This window comes from Staurois parvus, unplaced genomic scaffold (genome assembly GCF_062004578.1).
Source record: "Staurois parvus isolate SC_StPar_1 unplaced genomic scaffold, SC_StPar_1.0 ptg002787l, whole genome shotgun sequence".
NCBI lineage: Eukaryota > Metazoa > Chordata > Amphibia > Anura > Ranidae > Staurois > Staurois parvus.
The window spans coordinates 6,907-30,836 of record NW_028320583.1 but is presented as its reverse complement, the minus strand read 5'-3'; the positions used below and the strand labels follow the sequence as shown (position 1 = coordinate 30,836).

The following is a 23,930-nucleotide window of genomic DNA, read 5'->3' as shown; positions in this document are numbered from 1 at the left end:
CTCAGACCATTGATCTTTTTAGCTAACTGTAAGGGGGGAATTGTTCCCAATGACCACCAATGTGAGGAGCATTCTTCCCGCTGACCTTCACACTAAAGTAACACAAGTTCCTTGAGACCAGAAAGGTGTTTCAAAGGTTCCTTTGTGTCGAAAAGGTTGAGAAAGGCTGGATAAGAGTGTAACAGATGCAGGTAATTTTTTTACACTTACCAAACAGATATAACAAAATTATGGTATATTTATAAAAAAAAGGGATCAAATAAAGGAAATGTATTTTTAGAGTTTGCAGGGTCCGGGGAGAGCGGATATAGTGAATGCGGGGTCCGGGGAGAACGGATATAGTGAATGCGGGGTCCGGGGAGAGCGAATATAGTGAATGCGGGGTCCGGGGAGAGCGGATATAGAGAATGCGGGGTCCGGGGAGAGCGGATATAGTGAATGCGGGGTCCGGGGAGAGCGGATATAGAGAATGCGGGGTCCGGGGAGAGCGGATATAGCGAATGCGGGGTCCGGGGAGAGCGGATATAGGGAATGCGGGGTCCGGGGAGAGCGGATATAGTGAATGCGGGGTCCGGGGAGAGCGGATATAGTGAATGCGGGGTCCGGGGAGAGCGGATATAGTGAATGCGGGGTCCGGGGAGAGCGGATATAGTGAATGCGGGGTCCGGGGAGAGCGGATATAGTGAATGCGGGGTCCGGGGAGAGCGGATATAGTGAATGCGGGGTCCGGGGAGAGCGGATATAGTGAATGCGGGGTCCGGGGAGAGCGGACATAGTGAATGCGGGGTCCGGGGAGAGCGGATATAGTGAATGCGGGGTCCGGGGAGAGCGGATATAGTGAATGTGGGGTCCGGGGAGAGCGGATATAGTGAATGCGGGGTCCGGGGAGAGCGGATATAGTGAATGCGGGGTCTGGGGAGAGCGGACATAGTGAATGCGGGGTCCGGGGAGAGCTGATATAGTGAATGCGGGGTCCGGGGAGAGCTGATATAGTGAATGCGGGGTCCGGGGAGAGCTGATATAGTGAATGCGGGGTCCGGGGAGAGCGGACATAGTGAATGCGGGGTCCGGGGAGAGCTGATATAGTGAATGCGGGGTCCGGGGAGAGCGGATATAGTGAATGCGGGGTCCGGAGAGAGCGGATATAGTGAATGCGGGGTCCGGAGAGAGCGGATATAGTGAATGCGGGGTCCGGGGAGAGCGGATATAGTGAATGCAGAACTACACTGTATCTGAGCACCACAAACCAAAAGCACTTTTTAATCTGTTTAATATTCAGAGCACACTCCCCCATCCATGTCTCTATGCTTTATTTTGCTGAGAAATCACTTAGAAAAGCCCCTCCCCCCCCCTAGCATTTTTGGCCACAGCCATCTTGAGTAGGGGCAGGTGACTCCTGTAACATTTACTTTCTGGAATCCATACATTATTCCGCGTCCATAACACCCGCCAATCTCTCCGCATTTACATAATGTGGTATTGATGACTCGCGTTCCATTTAATAACCATCAGCCTGTCAGAATGTTGCATTGTGGGTAATTGCTCACTTGTTGACCGATTATGTTGTGTATGAATATCTCAGGTATTGGGTGAGTCGCCATCTGTTTATAGAACAGGATATGATTCCTGCCAGTGACATAATCGCATCAGATCGCAGCAAGACTGACCACAGGATGATAAGGAGAACACCGATATCAGTTTATAAACTTGAGTTCAAATCCTCCCTCCGGCCTCCCCTTCAGGCTTGCACAGGTGTAGCGGCTCCTCCCCTTCAGTCTTGCACAGGTGTAGCGGCTCCTCCCCTTCAGTCTTGCACAGGTGCACTGGCTCCTCCCCTTTAGTCTTGCACAGGTGTACCGACTCCTCCCCTTCAGTCTTGCACAGGTGTACCGACTCCTCCCCTTCAGTCTTGCACAGGTGTGCCGGCTCCTCCCCTTCAGTCTTGCACAGGTGTGCCGGCTCCTCCCCTTCAGTCTTGCACAGGTGTGCCGGCTCCTCCACTTCAGTCTTGCACAGGTGTGCCGGCTCCTCCCCTTCAGTCTTGTACAGGTGTACCGGCTCCTCCCCTTCAGTCTTGTACAGGTGTACCGGCTCCTCCCCTTCAGTCTTGTACAGGTGTACCGGCTCCTCCCCTCCAGTCTTGCACAGGTGTACCAACTCCTCCCCTCCAGTCTTGCACAGGTGTAGCGGCTCCTCCCCTTCAGTCTTGCACAGGTGTAGCGGCTCCTCCCCTTCAGTCTTGCACAGGTGTAGCGGCTCCTCCCCTTCAGTCTTGCACAGGTGTAGCGGCTCCTCCCCTTCAGTCTTGCACAGGTGCACTGGCTCCTCCCCTTTAGTCTTGCACAGGTGTACCGACTCCTCCCCTTCAGTCTTGCACAGGTGTACCGACTCCTCCCCTTCAGTCTTGCACAGGTGTGCCGGCTCCTCCCCTTCAGTCTTGCACAGGTGTGCCGGCTCCTCCCCTTCAGTCTTGCACAGGTGTGCCGGCTCCTCCACTTCAGTCTTGCACAGGTGTGCCGGCTCCTCCCCTTCAGTCTTGTACAGGTGTACCGGCTCCTCCCCTTCAGTCTTGTACAGGTGTACCGGCTCCTCCCCTTCAGTCTTGTACAGGTGTACCGGCTCCTCCCCTCCAGTCTTGCACAGGTGTACCAACTCCTCCCCTCCAGTCTTGCACAGGTGTAGCGGCTCCTCCCCTTCAGTCTTGCACAGGTGTAGCGGCTCCTCCCCTTCAGTCTTGCACAGGTGTAGCGGCTCCTCCCCTTCAGTCTTGCACAGGTGTACCGGCTCCTCCCCTTCAGTCTTGCACAGGTGTAGCGGCTCCTCCCCTTCAGTCTTGCACAAGTGTAGCGGCTCCTCCCCTTCAGTCTTGCACAGGTGTACGGCTCCTCCCCTTCAGTCTTGCACAGGTGCACCGGCTCCTCCCCTTTAGTCTTGCACAGGTATACCGGCTCCTCCCCTTCAGTCTTGCACAGGTGTACCGGCTCCTCCCCTCCAGTCTTGCACAGGTGTACCAACTCCTCCCCTCCAGTCTTGCACAGGTGTAGCGGCTCCTCCCCTTCAGTCTTGCACAGGTGTAGCGGCTCCTCCCCTTCAGTCTTGCATAGGTGTACCGGCTCCTTCCCTCCATTCTTGCACAGGTGTACCGGCTCCTCCCCTCCAGTCTTGCACAGGTGTACCGGCTCCTCCCCTTCAGTCTTGCACAGGTGTACCGGCTCCTCCCCATCAGTCTTGCACAGCTGTATCGGCGCCTCCCCTTCAGTCTTGCACAGGTGTACCGGCTCCTCCCCTTCAGTCTTGCACAGCTGTATCGGCTCCTCCCCTTCAGTCTTGCACAGGTGTAGCGGCTCCTCCCCTTCAGTCTTGCACAGGTGTAGCGGTTCCTCCCCTTCAGTCTTGCACAGGTGTAGCGGCTCCTCCCCTTCAGTCTTGCACAGGTGTAGCGGCTCCTCCCCTTCAGTCTTGCACAGGTGTACTGGCTCCTCCCCTTCAGTCTTGCACAGGTGCACCGGCTCCTCCCCTGGACTGAATCGGCTTCCTCTGATCTCCCTGCACACTGGGAGCTCCTCACAATGTGCTTTAGAAGCTGCAGCCAATCAGATAGAGCTCCACCTCATTTCCTTGCCGGAGGACGTCCAGCATAATCTAGTCCTTACCTCCCCAGCCCGACTGACCCTGGCCCCACCCCTTCCATGTATTGGATTTCAGATCTTTCTGAATCACATGTGTGCATTACCTAGGGTGGTCTGTATGCAAATGCAACCCACCTAGGAACACCCGCTACTCCAGCCTGACAACCACCCATCAGGACATTTTGATATTTACATAACTCCTCCCATGAGCCAGCCCACTGCTTATGGCTTATGACACGGAAGCAGGGTGCTGTGATGATTTCAGGAAGCTATATACAGTGCCGTCTCCTCCCACCAGCCATGATCTACCTGCATTGCATAGAGAAGCACAGAGATCTGGTGATGACATCACTGGGTCAAAAAAAAGGTAAATATTCAAAATGAAAGGGTAATATTGCAAAATGTCATTAGCATGTTGGTGGGGAAGGCAAGCTGCTGTTTTCGGATGGAGTTGGAGTTTTGTTACAGGATAAAGCTAAATGATATACTTATTATAGGACTTTATGTGTTGTGTCATCTGTTAGGCCAACATCTTCACGGAGAGCGTGGTATTCAGAGTGGCCCCATGGATCATGACCCCGAACACGCAGAAGCCGATGGAAGTCTACGTCTCCAAGTAAAACCCGCTAAGTCTTCTCTTTCCCCGATATCTGAACTGCACCTTTATCTGCCTCAAACTGCTTTATTCTGAGTAGGGAGGAGTGCAGTGACTTTGCTGAAATGGACTTGGCAGGGAAATCACTGACTTGGCCTTTAAAACGAACCTCAAATTTCACCATGTGGACATGTGACCACCTTGTCAGCACTGACAACCAAGGTATGCAGAATACCATCTCCGAACACACAATACGTCCAACCTTGAAGAAGATGGACTACAGCAGCAGAAGACCACTCCTCTCAGCTAAGAACAGGAAATTGAGGCTAGAATTCGCACAGGCTCACCAGATTTGGACCATAGAAGACTGGAAAAACGTTGCCTGGTCTTTTAATGGCCAAGTCAGCGATTGTAAAGGTTAGCATTAGGGTTAGAGTTAGTTCCTCAATATCTAATGACATGTCTCCAGGTAACAAGGTGTCGTTTTTGGCACAAGAACAGGTCAATGATAGTTTAAAAACTTCTGTAACCATCAAAGCCACATTTAATCCTAAATCCAGCCATTCCCAATCCTGCCTCAAATTGTCTGGTCAGTATACACTCACCGGACACTTCATTAGGTCCACCTTGCTAGTGCCAAGAAAATCTCCCCCACACCTTGTCACCACTACCAGCCTGAACCATCGATACAAGGCAGGATGGATCCACCACACCATGACACCACCACCACTGAACCGGTGATACAAGGCAGGATGGATCCACCACACCATGACACCACCACCACCAGCCTGAACCATTGATACAAGGCAGGATGGATCCACCACAGCATGACACCACCACCACTGAACCGGTGATACAAGGCAGGATGGATCCACCACACCATGACACCACCACCACCAGCCTGAACCATTGATACAAGGCAGGATGGATCCACCACAGCATGACACCACCACCACTGAACCGGTGATACAAGGCAGGATGGATCCACCACACCATGACACCACCACCACCAGCCTGAACCATTGATACAAGGCAGGATGGATCCACCACAGCATGACACCACCACCACTGAACCGGTGATACAAGGCAGGATGGATCCACCACACCATGACACCACCACCACCAGCCTGAACCATTGATACAAGGCAGGATGGATCCACCACAGCATGACACCACCACCAGCCTGAACCATTGATACAAGGCAGGATGGATCCACCACAGCATGACACCACCACCAGCCTGAACCATTGATACAAGGCAGGATGGATCCACCACAGCATGACACCACCACCACTGAACCGGTGATACAAGGCAGGATGGATCCATCACACCATGACACCACCACCACCAGCCTGATCTGGTGATACAAGACAGGCTGGATCCACCACACCATGACACCACCACCACCACCAGTGTGATCCGGTGATACAAGGCAGGATGAATCCACCACACTATGACACCACCACCAACCTGATCCGGTGATACAAAGCAGGATGGATCCACCACACCATGACACCACCACCACCAGCCTGAACCATTGATACAAGGCAGGATGGATCCACCACACCATGACACCACCATCACCAGCCTGAACCATTGATACAAGGCAGGATGGATCCACCACACCATGACAACACAACCACCAGCCCGAACTGGTGATACAAGGCAGGATGGATCTACGCTTTCATGTTATTTACTCAAAATTCTGACCCTACCATCTGAATGTTGCAGCTGAAATCCAGACTCATCAGACCAGGCAATGTTTTTCCAATCTTCTATGGTCCAATTCTGGTGAGCCTGTGCAAATTGTAGCCTCCGTTTCCTGTTCTCAGCTGACAGGAGTAGCACCCAGTGTGGTCTTCTGCTGCTGTAGCCCATCTTCTTCAAGGTTGGATGTGTTGTGCATTCAGAGATGGTATTCTGCATATCTTGGTTGTAATGAGTGGTTATTTAAGTTGCTGTTACCTTTCTATCATCTCCAACCAGTCTGCCCATTCTCCTCTGACATCAACAATGCATTTTCCTCCACACAACTGCCGCTCACTGGATATTTTCTCTTTCTCGGACCATTCTCTGTAAGCCCTAGAGATGGTTGTGCGTGAAAATCCCAGTAGATCAACAGTTTTCTAAATACTCAGATCAGCCCGTCTGGCACTAAGAACCATACCACATTCAAAGTTGCTTAAATCCTCTTTCTTCCCCATTCTGATGTTCGGTTTGAACTTCAGCAAGTTGTCTTCACCACACCTAGATGCCTAAGTGCATTGAGTTGCTGCCATGTGATTGGCTGATTAGCAATTTGTGTTACCAAGCAATTGAACAGATGGACCTAATAAAGAGGCCAGTGAGTGTATATATAAAAAATTCTAAATGTCCAAAATACTTACCTAAATTGGTAGTCATGTGATATGTTGGGTCTTCCCTAACAAATAGGAAGGTCATTCTTCAGGTGACCACATTCCTGCTTAGGTGATGGGATCATCTAGGAATCCAGAATACTGCAACTCTGGGATGATATCGGCAAGAGGCGACCGGTCTACTGCAATGCTGGCTCCACCAGTTGTCACTCCCATAAGTAGTGCCGGTGAAGGACACAGAGGGCAGAGTTAGGGAAGTATAAAACAACTTGAGGCATTTTGGCAATGGGCGAGAGGGGACAGGAAGAAGAGATCGGAAGGGGGAAAGCATTGCCCAGAGCTTGACATTAATCTAGTCTTCCCCATTAACTAAAAAATGTTGCCAAAATTTTGGGTGAAGTAACAGTGGTCAATTTATCTCACTGGCCAAAATACTTACTTAAATTGGTGGGCATGTGATACATTGGGTCTTGAGTCTTCTATCTTCCCTGAAGAGTAGGGGGGCATTCTTTGAGTGTCCACATTACGTTTTGGGTGACATAGACACTGCCCATTGGCTATTCAGCCGTGGGGTCCTCTAAGAATCCAAAATACTGCAACTTTGGGATGATATCTGCAAGAGGCGACCGCTCTACTGCAATGCTGGCTCCACCAGTTGTCAATCCCATAAGTAGTGCTGGTGAAGAACACAGAGGGCAGAGTTAGGGAAGTATAAAACAACTTGAGGCATTTTGGCAATGGGCGAGAGGGGGCGGGTGACATAGACACTTCCCATTGGCTATTCAGCTGTGGGGTCCTCTAAGAATCCAAAATACTGCAACGGTGGGATGATATCAGTAAGAGGTGACCGATCGAATGCAGCACTGGATTCGCCAGTTGTCACTCCCGGAAATGGCACCAGTGAGAGACAAAGAGGGTGGAGTTTGGGGAATATAAAACAACTTCAGAAAAAATTTTGGCAAAGAGTGAGAGGAGGTGGGAAAAAACATAGGAAGGGGAAAACATTGCCCAGAGGATTGACATTAATTTCACTTCCCCATTAACTAAAAATTTTACCTAAATTTTGGGTGAAGTAAAATTGGTCAGTTTACCACACTGCCCAAAATACTCACTTAAATTGGTGGGCACGTGATACATTGGGTCTTGAGTCTTCTATCTTCCCTGAAGAGTAGGGGGGCATTCTTTGAGTGTCCACATTACATCTTGGGTGACATAGACACTTCCCATTGGCTATTTGGCGGTGGGGTCCTCTAAGAATCCAAAATACTGCAAAGGTGGGATGATATCAGTAAGAGGTGACCGATCGAATGCAGCACTGGATTCACCAGTTGTCACTCCCGGAAATGGCACCAGTGAGAGACAAAGAGGGTGGAGTTTGGGGAGTATAAAACAACTTCAGAAAACATTTTTGGCAAAGAGTGGGAGGAGGTGGGAAAAAAAAGATTTTACCTAAATTTTTGGTGAAGTAAAAGTGGTCAATTTAGCACACTGCCCAAAATACTCACTTAAATTTGTGATCATGTGATACGTTGGACCTTGACTCTTCTGGAGGCATTCTTGCCATGCGTGAGATGGGGTGGAAAGAAGAGATAGGAAGGAGGTAAGCATAGCCCAAATATTGACATTAATTTTGCCTTCCCCATTAACTAAACATTTTACCAAAATTGTTTGTGAAGTAAAAGTTGTCAATTTCTCTCTTTCCCACTGAGGCCATCTCATGCATGTTGAGCTTCCACGCAGCAGCCCAGCAGCAGGTTTTCCCTGGAAGCTGTCTTACAATGCTGTGCATATGTTTTGCCAGCTGTCAGGCAGAAAAGAGAGACAGGTGGACCGATGAAATGGTGATTTAAAACAAGTAGTTTTCAGACACACCCAGCAGCATTCAGTGAACCTGAGACACTTTTTAATGACTTGAGGTAAGGAATCCAGAAAGAGTAGGCCTGTTAGAACATGATAGACCAGCTTCTTAGAGAAACATCCTGAGCATTCGTTCTCCATCAATGATGGAATAGAGACGTGACTGACGATGAGGTCTGAAGGCTGGTGCCAAGGGAAGATAGGACTGTTGACTTCAGCTCCTAAAAGAGTTGTCCACCCATAAGAGATATTTCAGGTTTTCATAGATGTCTAAGAGCTGAACTATTTCTTACATCTCTGAATGTGGGATCTTTAATATTGACTTTCCGGTGTTCGTTCTTTTAGCTATAAAACCCAACTTTTTAAAAAACAATTTGGGATAGAGTGGGGACAGGGTTACACCACTTTTGAAATGGAACTGCAGCCATTTTTGATTCATTTAGCATAAAGTTGAAAATAATTGCTGTATGTATTGCTGCTTGTGTTCTAACTGGGGAGATTCACCCAAGTTGTGAGCTTTGCTTCCGGTTTCCACTGTCTGCACTGCACCTTTCCTATGTTCCTTTGGAACAGTGGTTCTCAACCTTCCTAATGCCGCGACCCTTTAATACAGTTCCTCATGTTATGGTGACCCCCCAACCATAAAATCCTTTACCCAGTGTTACGATCCGCCAGGTGGTGCCTCAGGCTGCCCACTTGACAGACCTACCCAGAGCGTGGAGTCTAAGCCCCGGTCTGTGCTTTCACCAGGGCCCCTGATGGTGGGGATGGACTTGTAACAGACCAGGGCCAGGTCACGACCTCCGAGCAGGCCTACCAGTGGCAGAGGGAGCCTCCGGGGATGTATGCAGGTACCGGGAGAGCCAGATGTGAGGAGGCCGGCGGACCTAGCAGGATGGTCACGAGCCGTGGTTCCGTGGGGTAGCGAGGTACTGAATCGGCAGGCGAAGAGTAGTCGGGTCACACGCAGGGTCAGCAGGATAAGTCAGTCCGCAGGATGGTCAAACAAGCCGGGGGTCAGGAAAGGAGAAGGCAGAGTAGTCAGGGCTATCCGGGTCAAATCACAGGAGAAGGCAGCGTAGTCAGGGCAATCAGGGTCACTAATCAGGTACAGAAACTTCAGGATCACAGATAGACCTTGCGGCAATTTATGACAGTGCAGGGCATCTTTAAATAGTGCGCCCTGCACTGTCATTGGCCGGCCAGGACGCGCCCCCGGGCTGTCATTGGTCGCCCGAGGCACACCCGCGGCTCCCACTGCGCATGCGCGGCGTCCTGTCAGCCGCGGCCCGCCGGGACCTAGTGCCTGTGTCCCGGCGTGAGCTGTTGCCAGTGCGCGTGCGCCGGGAGAGGTGCCGCGATTCCTGACACCCAGTAATTATAATTCATGTGTCGTTTTACCTTCAATACAGCTGCTTTCAACACAGTAGCTGCTTTCAACACAGTAGCTGCTTTCTACACAGTAGCTGCTCTGTACACATCAGAAATATGTGTTTTTGATGGTCTTAGGCGACCCCTGTGAGAGGGTCGTTTGACCCCCAAAGGGGTCGCGACCCACAGGTTGAGAACCACTGCTTTGGAAGATCCATTGGAAGACAGTCATCATTAACAAGACCTGATTGCTGAGGTAACCAGTTCTTTCTGAGAAGACATTATGTTGCCATTTAGTTTAGGGCCCCTATTGCATGGTCTCCTAGGACTGACTCTGGTTGAACCTTTGCTCAGAAGGATGTTCTGTAACAGGTCTTGGTTTTATCTTCAGTGTGAACAACAACGGGGAATTCATTAAACTGCTGAAGGAATTTGTCAGAAAGTCCCGGTCAACGCTCATTGTCTGCGATGAGAACAGTGGGGACCGTTGGATGCAGGTGAGATCAGCATGGATCATACCAAATGGGGCTTGACAAGGGGGTGAGGTGGAGAGGACTGGGATCAGCTGAGCAAAGAACCTGTTTACTGTCTCACCATTTTATTTCTTCTGGGAATGGGGCAGTCCATGGATTTTTTTAAACTCTGGAACGTGTCAACGTGCAGTGATGTCAAGTTCTTTTTTTTCCCTTTAATTTTTTTGGCTTCCCCTTTTCTTTTTTTTTTTCTTGCATCCCATCACAGATTTGATTTGGGGGGATCAGTAAGACAGTACATGAAGTTCTTGCTCAGGCGGTTCGGGATAAACCTTGATCTAAATCTTTTTGAATCTCTGCTCTTTCCTCGTAGGATGAAATGGAGTTCGGCTACACTGAGGCCCCTCACAAACGCTTTCCGGTCGTGTTTGACTCACCAAGAGACCGGGGACTCAAAGATTTCCCTCAAAAGAACGTGCTGGTCTGTCTGCCCTTATTTTTCACATTATTTGTGGTTGGCGGATTTTTATGACAATTATTTCTTCTAACGAGGACCGGTCTTAGGTCATGGATCCAGTCACGTCAAGACCCAATGGCCATGGTCTGCTGACTCTAAGGACCTTAGTGTTATTTGTATAGCAATGGTATAGGCCACAACACTTAACACAGTACACAATTTAATTTATCGGTGTGTTTTTGTATCATGGCAGGAGGAATTAAACCCCTTATTTTTGGGATTTGTTATTTTATATTGAAAAATGCTTTTTGGGGACCAGAAGATATGAATGCATCACATATTTGGAAAAGTTATGCCAATGCCTGGGGTCACATGGAGAATGCCAATGAGTGAATACACCTGCATTGTGCACAGTGGAAGGGGAAGCCCTGCAGCCATGGGGAAGATGTACAAACCACTTGGGAGTTGAGTACTGAACCCCCATGCTGTAAGGCCAATGTTCTAACCACTGAGCCATCTATAGCTGGCTCCAAGTCTGCTGCTCTCCAGACTTTTAGGATGCTCATAAAGGCAACATGTCCAGCAAGCAGCACAGGCTCCTTTTGGGCTATAAGAAAGGCAGACTTTAGAGCAGACATTCCCAACCAGGGTTCCTAGGGGTTCCTTGAGATGTGGCTGATTGAACTCCCATTTTTTGGTACCTGCATTGATCCGCGGCCAACGCCACTTGGCAGAGCCAGCTGCATGAACCCAATAATCTTTTTAGCTTTAAGGGTGGTATTCTGACCACTAATGTAAAGGACATTCTTCACACTGACTACCAATGTAAGGAGCATTCTTCCCACTGACCCCCAATGTAAGGGACATTCTTCCCACTGAACACCAATGTAAGGGACATTCTTCCCACTGATCACCAATGTAAGGGACATTCTTCCCACTGATCACCAATGTAAGGGACATTCTTCCCACTGATCACCAATGTAAGGGACATTCTTCCCACTGATCACCAATGTAAGGGACATTCTTCCAACTGACCACCAATGTAAGGGACATTCTTCCCACTGACCCCCAATGTAAGGGACATTCTTCCAACTTATCACCAATGTAAGGGGCATTCTTCCCACTGACCCCCAATGTAAGGGACATTCTTCCCACTGACCCCCAATGTAAGGGACATTCTACCCACTGACCACCAATGTAAGGGACATTCTACCCACTGACCCCAATGTAAGGTACATTCTTTCCACTAATCACCAATGTAAGGAACATTCTTCCCACTGATCACCAATGTAAGGAACATTCTTCCCACTGATCACCAATGTAAGGGACATTCTTCACACTGACCCCCAATGTAAGGGACATTCTTCCCACTGACCCCCAATGTAAGGGACATTCTTCCCACTGACCACCAATGTAAGGGACATTCTTCCCACTGACCCTCAATGTAAGGGACATTCTTCCCACTGAACCCCAATGTAAGGAACATTCTTCCCACTGACCCCCAATGTAAGGGACATTCTTCCCACTGACCCCCAATGTAAGGGACATTCTTCCCACTGACCACCAATGTAAGGGACATTCTTCCCACTGACCCCCAATGTAAGGGACATTCTTCACACTGACCCCCAATGTAAGGGACATTCTTCCCACTGCCCCCCAATGTAAGGGACATTCTTCCCACTGACCACCAATGTAAGGAACATTCTTCCCACTGACCCCCAATGTAAGGAACATTCTACCCACTGACCACCAATGTAAGGGACATTCTTCCCACTGACCCCCAATGTAAGGAACATTCTTCCCACTGATCACCAATGTAAGGGACATTCTTCACACTGACCCCCAATGTAAGGGACATTCTTCCCACTGACCACCAATGTAGGGGACATTCTTCCCACTGACCCCCAATGTAAGGGACATTCTTCCCACTGACCCCCAATGTAAGGGACATTCTTCCCACTGATCACCAATGTAAGGGACATTCTTCCCACTGACCCTCAATGTAAGGGACATTCTTCCCACTGAACCCCAATGTAAGGAACATTCTTCCCACTGACCCCCAATGTAAGGGACATTCTTCCCACTGACCCCCAATGTAAGGGACATTCTTCCCACTGCCCCCCAATGTAAGGGACATTCTTCCCACTGACCACCAATGTAAGGAACATTCTTCCCACTGACCCCCAATGTAAGGGACATTCTTCCCACTGACCCCCAATGTAAGGGACATTCTTCCCACTGATCACCAATGTAAGGAACATTCTACCCACTGACCACCAATGTAAGGGACATTCTTCCCACTGATCACCAATGTAAAGAACATTCTTCCCACTGACCCCCCAATGTAAGGGACATTCTTCCCACTGACCACCAATGTAAGGGACTTTCTTCCCACTGACCACCAATGTAAGGGACATTCTTTCCACTGACCCCCAATGTAAGGGACATTCTTCCCACTGATCACCAATGTAAGGGACATTCTTCCCACTGATCCCCAATGTAAGGGACATTCTTCCCACTGACCACCAATGTAAGGGACATTCTTCCCACTGACCACCAATGTAAGGGACATTCTTCTCACTGACCACCAATGTAAGGGACATTCTTCTCACTGACCATTAATTTAAGAGAAGCATTATTCTCAATGACCACTAATGTAAGGATAATTCTTCCCACTGACCCCCAATGCATGGAGCATTCTTCCCACTGACCCCCAATGTAAGGGATGTTTTTCTCACTGACCACCAATGAATTGGTTTTAGCAATGGTTCCCAGAGACCTGGACATTATTTCAAAGATTCCTACAGGGTAAAAAGGTTTAGAAAGGTTGGTTTAATATGAAGTTATTACTGTGCTAATTCTGATGTGGGGGAAGGAATAGAACAGGTTGAAAGATCTGCATAGCAGAAAGTTGTAGTCAGGTCCTCTTTAATAGCGTAAGCTCATTCTGAGTGTTTCCCCAGACTGGGCATAGGTGGCAACCGCCCAATGAGGCAACCTGCAGCTTTTTAAGAGACCATATTGCCTATTAGTAATTACTATCCTTCTTCCTCCTTCAGGGACCAGATTTTGGTTATGTGACACGGAAAGCAGACCCTGATGAGGTCGGCACCCTGGATGCTTTCGGGAATTTGGAAGTCAGCCCTCCCGTGACAGTCAATGGGAAAATATACCCTTTGGGAAGGATCCTCTATGGTGGCAGCCTGAAAGAGTAAGTGCTCCTACCACCTCCTCTGTGTGAGGACACTTTTTTAAAGATCTATTCCATGCACACATATTAGGTGAAGGTTATATATGGAGTCCAACTTACACTCACTCCTGGGAAGTCCATAACCCAATATACTGCTAGAAAGATATGTCCTTTTGATCACCCCTTAGCCTGAGCCACAATCTCATGTCCTAAAATGTCATCTCCACAGAGGCTTCAGGGGAACTTCCATTAGCTAGGAAGTTCTAGGTAAAGGGTGGACAGCTATACATAGCTTGAACTCAAATCTGAGGTCCTCCAGTTTCTAGCACAGATGTGCTCTTTTCCCTGTAAAATTCTTAACTCATTTGGTAGGGTTAGACCCCATGGTGGCATAATTTTGGGGTCACGGGACTCCAGCTACCAATCTATAAATCCAAAATGAGCCTTAAAGGACCAGTCCACCCAACTTTTTTTTTCCAGCTTGGAAGGTTCAATGTGAGCACTACCCTCTAGGAAGGATCCTCTGTGGTGGCAGCCTGAATGAGTAAGTGCTCCTACCACCTCTTCTGTGTGTGGACACATTTTTATAGGACAATTCCATGCACATATTAGCACTTCCCCCTGGGAAGCCCATAACCCAATATACTGCTACAGAGATATGGTCTTCTGATCACTATAACCTGAGCCACCACCCATTTTGTGCCCTAAAGTGTCATCTCCACAGATGATTCATGGGAAGTTCCTCAAGCTGAGAAGGTTCAGGGTGAACACTACCCTCTAGGAAGGATCCTCTATGGTGGCAGCTTAAAAGTTCAAGTATTCCTACCCCCTTTTCTATGTGAGGACCATTCCATGCACACATATCAGGTGGAGGAGTTATATACTGCTAAAATGATATGGTCTTCAGATTGCCCCACTCATCTCCTGTCCTGAGGTGTCATCTCCACAGATGCTTCAAGGGAGCTTCCCATGTTCTGGGTTCAGGCTTAAACACAAATTTGATGCCCTGTCAAGGATGTGCCCTTCCCCCTATATGATTCTTAACTCATTAGGAGCAGTGACACTTCCATAGGGGGCAAGAAGCAAAGACAGGAGGCCATTGGGAGATCTGGCCTCCAGTGGATAATCTATCAATTGAAAATGAGCCCAAAAGGACCGGTCCACCTAAAATGGATGCTTTTGGTTGAACCCTAAACTCCCTGAAAGTTTCTTCTACCACTCTGGGTTCTATTGGTGGGATCTTTTCGCTGATAGTTGGGATCTGCTGGATGAGTATGCTTTGTTTAATGCCGAGATGATGGAGCCCTGTCTGTTGGCCCTGTTGGGCAATGTTGCATAATTACAGAGGTTTACTCTCCATAGGGGGCAAGCAGCAAAGACAGGAGGCCATTGGGAGATCTGGCCTCCAGTGGACAACCTATCAATCAAAAATGAACCCAAAAAGGTTCAGTCCACCTAAAATGGATGCTTTTGGTGGAACCCTAAACTCCCTGAAAGTTTCTTCTACCACTCTGGGTTCTATTGGTGGGATCTTTGTGCCGATAGTTGGGATCTGCTGGCTGAGTATGCTTTGTTTAATGCCGAGATGATGGAGCCCTGTCTGTTGGCCCTGTTGGGCAATGTTGCATAATTACAGAGGTTGACTCTCCATAGGGGGCAAGAAGCAAAGACAGGAGGTCATTGGGATATCTGGCCTCCAGTGGACAATCTATCAATCGAAAATGAGCCCAAAAAGGACCAGTCCACCTAAAATGGATGCTTTTGGTGTAACCCTAAACTCCCTGAGCGTTTCTTCTACCACTCTGGGCTTCTGTTGGTGGGATCTTTGTGCTGATAGTTGGGATCTGCTGGCTGAGTATGCTTTGTTTAATGCCGAGATGATGGAGCCCCGTCTGTTGGCCCATGTTGCATAATTAGAGAGGTTGACTCTCCATAGGGGGCAAGAAGCAAAGACAGGAGGTCATTGGGAGATCTGGCCTCCGGTGGACAACCTATCAATCGAAAATGAGCCCAAAAAGGACCAGTCCACCTAAAATGGATGCTTTTGGTGGAACCCTAAACTCTCTGAACGTTTCTTCTACCACTCTGGGCTTCTGTTGGTGGGATCTTTGTGCTGATAGTTGGGATCTGCTGGCTACGTATGCTTTGTTTAATGCCGAGATGATGGAGCCCCTTCTGTTGGGCAATGTTGCATAATTACAGAGGTTGACTTACAGTGGCAATGCCCAGTACTCGGTCTCCAATGTTCTGATATACCGTATATATACTTTATTACATACATTAGTATATATGTACATTACTGTGTAATAATAAGCCTTTTGCAGCAGTAAAAGGTTGTTGGGCTTCCCAGTGTTCATTTGCCGGACAGGTTATCGCTTGTAAAACTTTATTATAAAAATAGCACAAGCTTAATGTCCGGGTGTGACCGCCTTTAATTCTCGCGTGCCGAAATAATCCGTAGGCGTGCAGTCATCAGTCCGTATGGCTTAGCATGGTTCTTAAGGTCAGGAACCCATAAACACTGGATACTCTAAAACCTGTGACTCAGCTCTTCGTATTATTCACAAGCCCAGAATGATGAGTTTTTTGTCTGCTCGTCCACATCAACAGCACGGCGACTTTTTTTTTTTAAACTGCAGCGTACAGCAGCTTTGACCCTCCTTTGCGGAATAAAACCATCTTTTCCCATTGTTCCATTATCCTCACCTTTTGCAACTATGTCTTTCATAGGCTTTGGAAAATCCTCTTCTTTATTCTCCACCTTTTTGTCTTCGCAGCCCCAAATTTCAGATGAACAAAACCATCACAGATTTCCTAAAGGCTCAGGAGGTGCAATCGCCGGTCCATCTGTACTCCTCCTGGCTGTTTGTGGGCCACGTTGATGAATTCATGAGCTTTGTGCCGGCTGCAGATAAAAGGGTAAGAACGCATCAGTCTCTGGACCAGAGGAGCTTACACTCTAATGTCCCATCCCCCACAGTCACACATTATTATTATTATACATTTATATAGCTCTGACATATACCGCAGTGCTGTACAGAGAACACTGAGCCAGTCACATCAGTCTCTGTACCAGAGGAGCTTACACTCTAATGTCCCCTCCCCCACAGTCCCATCAGTCTCTGTACCAGAGGAGCTTACACTCTAATGTCCCCTCCCCCACAGTCCCACCAGTCTCTGTACCAGAGAAGCTTACACTCTAATGTCTCCTCCCCCACAGTCCCACCAGTCTCTGTACCAGAGGAGCTTACACTCTAATGCCCCCTCCCCCACAGTCACATCAGTCTCTGTACCAGAGTTGCTTACACTCTAATGTCCCATCCCCCACAGTCACACATTATTATTATTATACATTTATATAGCTCTGACATATACCGCAGTGCTGTACAGAGAACACTGAGCCAGTCCCCTCCCCCACAGTCCCATCAATCTCTGTACCAGAGGAGCTTACACTCTAATGTCCCCTCCCCCCCAGTCACATCAGTCTCTGTACTAGAGGAGCTTACACTCTAATGCCCCCTCCCCCACAGTCACATCAGTCTCTGTACCAGAGTTGCTTACACTCTAATGTCCCCTCCCCCACAGTCACACACTATTACTATACATTTATATAGCTCTGACATATGCCGCAGCACTGTACAGAGATCACTGAGCCAGTCACATCAGTCTCTGTACCAGAGGAGCTTACGCTCTAATGTCCCCTCCCCCCCCAGTCACATCAGTCTCTGTACCAGAGGAGCTTACACTCTAATGTCCCCTCCCCCCCAGTCACATCAGTCTCTGTACCAGAGAACGGCTTGAGCCCTGTTGCCTCCTGCCATTGGATTAGGTCCATGGCCTTGGTAATTCTGTCTGGTGTATGAGCTCCATCTTTCTCCTCCTCTGTAGGGTTTCCGTCTCGTCCTGGCAAGTCCCAGAGTGTGCCTGGACCTGTTCAGAGAGAAGCAGAAAGAAGGCTTTGGAAGTGCCATCATGTTTGAAGGTGGGCTTACACCGTCGGGGTGTGGTGGTGGTGCTGCCCTCCCCCAAATGCTCTTTAATACGTCTCTAAGCAAACGGTCTGATTGGCTGTCTTGTTTCAGGAGTGGACAAAGACAAACTAACAATAGACGAAGTCCTGGAGGACGAGTCACTGGTGGAATCTTCCCAGTTTTGCCAGGTAAATATCGGCTGCTCCTCTGCTTCACATTCCTAAAGTGAGCCAAGCCATTTCCATACAAATCTGCGCCAATACACTCCTGACGTCACAATATACAGCAACAGCAGATTTTTTCCAAAAAGCTCCACCTTTCATCACTAAAAAGCCATTGTTGGGCTCCAGTCCAGTGACTATGCCTAGGCTGAGAAGATGTCATCAGTCTGCTGCAGGCAGGAAGAAGCATTTCCTCAATCTCCTCTCCCACCAAGATCAGACTGTATATTTTAACTGTATAGCAAGGCTTCAGTATGGGCCAACATTTGCCAACACTGCCAAGAACTGCACAGGCACCATGATTTACATGCCCTGTCCCTGGAACATGGATAGTATTTCTGGAGTTGGCCCTTACCCAAAATGAAATGGAAAGTGCAATGTGTGAGGTCTCCATCCAACCTTTTTTTTTTTGGTTTTTCCTTCTTTAGGAGTGTATAGATATAAACAGGGAGTTAATGAAGAAGAAGCTGGGGCTGATTGAAGCCGACATCATTGATATGCCAATACTCTACAAGTGCGACATTCCCAACAGGGATGCCGAGTCTTATTTCCCAGATATGGTGAGTGCCGGAACTCCATGCAGTAGTAGACCCCACAGATGATGTTTAGTCCAAATCCGTCAAAAATATCCATGCGCGAGTATGAAAAACCATATGGTGGCATCTCACGAAGGTAAATTTAGGTAATCGAGTCTTTTTGGGGGATTAAACTGGTCAATGGATAGCAGTAACAATGCTGACTAACAGGGCATCAATTACATGTTGAGAACCACTAGTCTATAATGCATGCAGGAGCCTTTGGCCAACATGCAGACCTTCCATCCAAAGCCCATGCAAGTACCAGGGCCAGTGGCTTGTTGAACATGGTTTGAACCAGAACGTCACCAGCCTCTCCTCCAAGCTCACCTGCTGCAGTCTTTAGGCAGATGGGGCATAAGGCCAGACCTGATGAAGGGCAAGGTCCCTGACCATGGCAGGTAATTGGCAAAATCCCTGACTTGCCTAAACCAGGAAAAGGTTACACCTAGATCTACCCAAGTGGTAAGAAACCTCTAGCTCAACCTTCCCAACTCAGGGAAAATTACTGTATCTACAACTCATGCTACATTAGTGTGATGGCCCGTGGGAATAATGCTCCTCACACTTGTGATCATTGGGAAGAGTTACCCCTTATAGATAGCTAAAAAGATCAATGGAGTCAATGGGAACTGCCTTTCTGCTGAGAGGCAGATATTGTTCATTGCTTAATAAACCCGTAGGAACCTTTGGAGCACGGGTGTCAAACTGGCGGCCCTCAAGCTGTTGCCAAGTGGTGGCACTGCGAGCCTTAACCCCTTCAGCCTGAGAAGTGACTTGACGCTGTTTCCGACAACGATGGACAGAATTTCAATGGGGAAGATGCATGGAACCTCAATGGAGCTTAACAAATAACCATTAAGAAACTTATCTTCAACCTCTAGAACACGGGTGTCAAACTGGCGGCCCTCCACCAAGTCCCATGAGGCATTGCAAGGTTGACAGTTACAAGCATGACTCCCAAAGGCAGGGGCATGATAGTTTCACAACAGCTGGAGAGCCGCCAGTTTGACACCCCTGCTCTGGAGGAACCCTGGTTGAGAAACCTTGGTGTAGATGATTCCATAAATACAACTATATCTTTGAATTTTATACCTGAAGGAACTTGCTCATTGCTTAACCCCTAGACACCGAGCACACGCAAATATGTGGCCTCTCAGTGCCTGGGCCTTGACGCCGAGCGGCCGCATATTTGCGTGCCATTAGAAAATATATATGCGCTGAGAGCTCGCACCCTGCACGCTCCCAGCGCATATGTCAGCGACTCACGGAAAGGTCCCGATCTCCCCTTGCGACCGGGACCTTTTCCGATCCTGTGACTGCCGTGACAGCGAATCACGGTGGTCACGTGACCTCTTAAAGAGTTGGGAGGCGCCGATGCAAAGGGGTTAAGGACCCCCCAGCAACCTCTGGAGGAACCCTAGAGTTCCATGGACTCAACCTTGGTGTAGATGATTCCATAAATACAATTATATCCTTGAAATTTATACAGGAAGGAACTTGCTCATTGCTTAAGGAACCCCTAGCAACCTCTGGAGGAACCCTAGGGTTCCATGGACTCAACCTTGGTGTAGATGATTCCATAAATACAATTATATCCTTGAAATTTATACAGGAAGGAACTTGCTCATTGCTTAAGGAACCCCTAGCAACCTCTGGAGGAACCCTAGAGTTCCATGGACTCAACCTTGGTTGAGAAACCCTGCTCTAGTTATGCAATATGCTGTGGTCATCAGAAATCCAAATAATGGTGTCATGGGAGGGTATTAGAAACTGCACATCAATGGTGCTGAGACCACCAACTGAAACCAACTAGAGGTACAAATATCTGTGTGAATGATGGATATTTGACTTTCTTGCCCTTTTCCATTACTTCTAAGTGCATGTATTTCAAAACATAGCTCAGAGCAGGGGCGAACTGACAACTCATGGGGCCCCTGTGTCCTCACCCACACTCAAACCACACCCAAAAAAGCCCATGAAAGGTACCAGGGGCATCTCATGGGGCCCCCTATTGACCCCAGGCCCTTGGGCAGTGCCCGAGTTCCCAAATGGTCAGTCCGCCCCTGGCTCAGAGCAACCAAAAATATCAGAACAAAAAAACGGAGAAGGTGATGTATGTGCCCCAGTGAGAGATTTCCCTCACTTCCTGTCTAGATGACAAAATGGGACAAGAAATATCCTCAAGGGGGACACAGATAGCATTTAAAGCCCAAAGGTAAAAAAATAAAAAGGGGCATATTATATGTATATGCTGAATCAAAAGCAAAGGAACAGGAAGGCAGGAGAGATTAGGCCAATGGTCAACAAGTTGAGCCTTGCATGCAGGACCTACAGGCGAAGTTAAAAAAAATGGGTGCACTATTTGAAATTCCAGGGGCTACTCCCTCCTTATAATGAGGAATCAAAAGGTCTAACATTGGTGATTGGGAAGTAAATATTCCAACAGGTCTTGAGTATCTGAGTCCCCTTTATCAGGGCTACAAGAGCAGCATAAGAACAGCGTAAGTGCACAATGTACTAAATGTCTTCATGTGGTTCTATAGGAACCCCGATGAACAGCAAACAAATCCTCGAAACCCAATTTGTTTAAAGAACCCATCAACATTATACCTTCCGAAACCTCATTACAAGTAGGAAGGAGAGAAGCCCCTTGACTTTTGAGACGTGTTCCCCTTTATTTCACTTTTAAATAGCATTTTAAAACCAGTTCCTAAACCTTCAACTCTCTATCCAAAAGTTGGGTATTAAAGACAACAACCCAAAAGTGACTGAATTTGTCACCCTCTAAATTCCACACCCATTCAATCCAAGTCTACCCGCTTGGCCATGAAAACCTAGATCTTCAACCTAAACTGGTTTTTCTTTTTCCTTCTGAAGGTCAACATGCTGGTCCTGGGAAACCATCTTGGAATTCCTAAGCCATTCGGGCCAAAGATCAATGGGAAATGCTGCATAGAAGAGAAGGTCCAATCGCTGCTGGAACCGCTAGGGCTAACCTGCCACTTCCTGGACGACTATGCCTCCTACCACAAGTACTGTGGGGAGATCCATTGCGGCACCAACGTGGTTAGGAAACCGTTCAGCTTTAAGTGGTGGCACTGCGAGCCTTAACCCCTTCAGCCTGAGAAGTGACTTGACGCACTTTCCGCCAACGATGGACAGAATTGCAATGGGGAAGATGCATGGAACCTCAATGGAGCAGAACATATAACTTAAACTTATCTTCAACTCAACAACCTCTAGAACACGGGTGTCAAACTGGCGGCCCTCCACCAAGGCCCATGAGGCATTGCGAGATTGACAGTTACAAGCATGACTCCCAAAGGCAGAGGCATGATGGGACTCGTAGTTTTGCAACAGCTGGAGGGCCACCAATTTGACACCCATGATGATGTAAAGCAGGGGTGTCAAACTGGTGGCCCACCAGCTGCTGCCAAACTACAAGTCCCATGAGGCATTGCAAGATTGACAGTTACAAGCATGACTCCCAAAGGCAGAGGCATGATGGGACTCGTAGTTTCGCAACAGCTGGAGGGCCACCAGTTTGACACCCCTGCTCTAGAACATCACGTGGTCTCTAGACCAAGAACTGGATCTACAATGTGGGTGCTGAATTTAGTTTGGTGTCCATTTTTATGCTGGAAACAGGTTCAAGGGTCCCATGATGCTTGACAATGTGTTATTACAGAGCAATGGTTGCTGTAGAGCCATAAATCAAGGCTTGGCCTCCATGGATGATTTTCAACATCGCGGTTACTTTTGGCAAGTTGAGTCAAAAGACGAAGATTACAAAATTGTCAAATTACCGATCACACAATGACATCACAGAGTGTTCCATAATTGCCGAATCCCCAAAGCTCAATGACCTTGAAACATTATCGGTGTTATTTATAAGATTGGTGGGAGTTTCTTGTTGGACCAAATTTCGATTTTTGCATTTAGCACTGCTTTTGTATCTTATCAGTAAAGCTAATCAAAACCTTAATTGTTGCTGTCTGAGTTACCACTGGAGAAGTCTTCCCTTGGTTTGGTGACCACCATCCTTGCAAATGGAAAGGCCAATCTAAATCCAGCCTCCCCTCCAGTCCCATAGGTGTACCGGCTCCTCCCCTCCAGTCCCATAGTTGTTCCGCCTACTCCCCTCCAGTCCCATAGGTGTACCGGCTCCTCCCCCTCCAGTCCTGCACAGGTGTACCGGCTCCTCCCCCTCCAGTCCTGCACAGGCGTACGGGCTCCTCCCCCTCCAGTCCTGCACAGGCGTACGGGCTCCTCCCCCTCCAGTCCTGCACAGGCGTACGGGCTCCTCCCCCTCCAGTCCTGCACAGGCGTAGGGGCTCCTCCCCTTCAGTCTTGCACAGGCGTAGGGGCTCCTCCCCTTCAGTCCTGCACAGGCGTAGGGGCTCCTCCCCTTCAGTCCTGCACAGGTGTAGGGGCTCCTCCCCTTCAGTCTTGCACAAGTGTAGTGGCCCCTCCCCTCCAATCTTGCACAGGTGTAGCGACTCCTCCCCTTCAGTCTTGCACAGGTGTAGCGGCCCCTCCCCTTCAGTCTTGCACAGGTGTCCCAGCCCCTCCCCTTCAGTCTTGCACAGGTGTCCCAGCCCCTCCCCTTCAGTCTTTCACAGGTGTAGGGGCTCCTAAAATTCAGTTGCAGTAGAGGTGCCATGACACTGTAAGGGTTAAATGCTCATGTATGTCTAGAGGACATGGAACATACCGCAGGCTTCCTCCTAGATCAGTCCCAGCATCCTCTCCTTCCCTATGCTCTGGTGGCCACAGGTCCTCTGATGTCATCAAGTCCAATGCAGAGCCCATAGCCCTGCCCCGAGGGAGGTGCCCAGGGACAGTTCACTGCTGTGAGTAGAGGAGAGTGCCAGCTGTCAGGGGATCGCTGTTCGCAGTTAACAGGACCTAACTGAGCATGCTCAGCAGCTACTGACTTTAACCATCTGCCATCCACCCTATAGAAGAAGTACTGCACCAGGGCGGCACGGCTGTGCAAAATCACACCTATAAATGCGATTTGCATCTCCAGGTCGGCGGTACGTGCGTGCCGAGAGCACACAATATAACACACACAGCGCACTGTTAACCCTTTGATTGCCTCAGATGTTAATCCCTTCCTGCCCAGTGGCATTAGTACAGTATCAGCGCTTTTTATTAGCACTGAACACTGTATTGGTGTCACTGGGGATGTCAGTGACACCAAGTCAGTCTGACCCCCACCCCCCATA

General features: G+C 48.7%; 1 protein-coding gene across 1 annotated transcript in view; it reads left to right on the top strand.

The window, feature by feature from the left end:
* The window catches only part of LOC149429127 (protein-arginine deiminase type-1-like), a 48,724-nt gene extending 26,040 nt beyond the window's left edge, over positions 1–22,684 (top strand). Inside the window, exons 8-16 of the mRNA XM_089666702.1 lie at positions 4,154–4,245; positions 10,201–10,306; positions 10,656–10,763; positions 13,799–13,950; positions 16,707–16,848; positions 17,818–17,911; positions 18,012–18,088; positions 18,550–18,681; positions 21,577–22,684. Of these exons, the coding sequence (XP_089522828.1) occupies positions 4,154–4,245; positions 10,201–10,306; positions 10,656–10,763; positions 13,799–13,950; positions 16,707–16,848; positions 17,818–17,911; positions 18,012–18,088; positions 18,550–18,681; positions 21,577–21,810 (1,137 nt within the window). The 3' untranslated portion in view covers positions 21,811–22,684. The remainder of the gene's footprint in view (positions 1–4,153; positions 4,246–10,200; positions 10,307–10,655; positions 10,764–13,798; positions 13,951–16,706; positions 16,849–17,817; positions 17,912–18,011; positions 18,089–18,549; positions 18,682–21,576) is intronic.
* Positions 22,685–23,930: the final 1,246 nt, after the last annotated feature.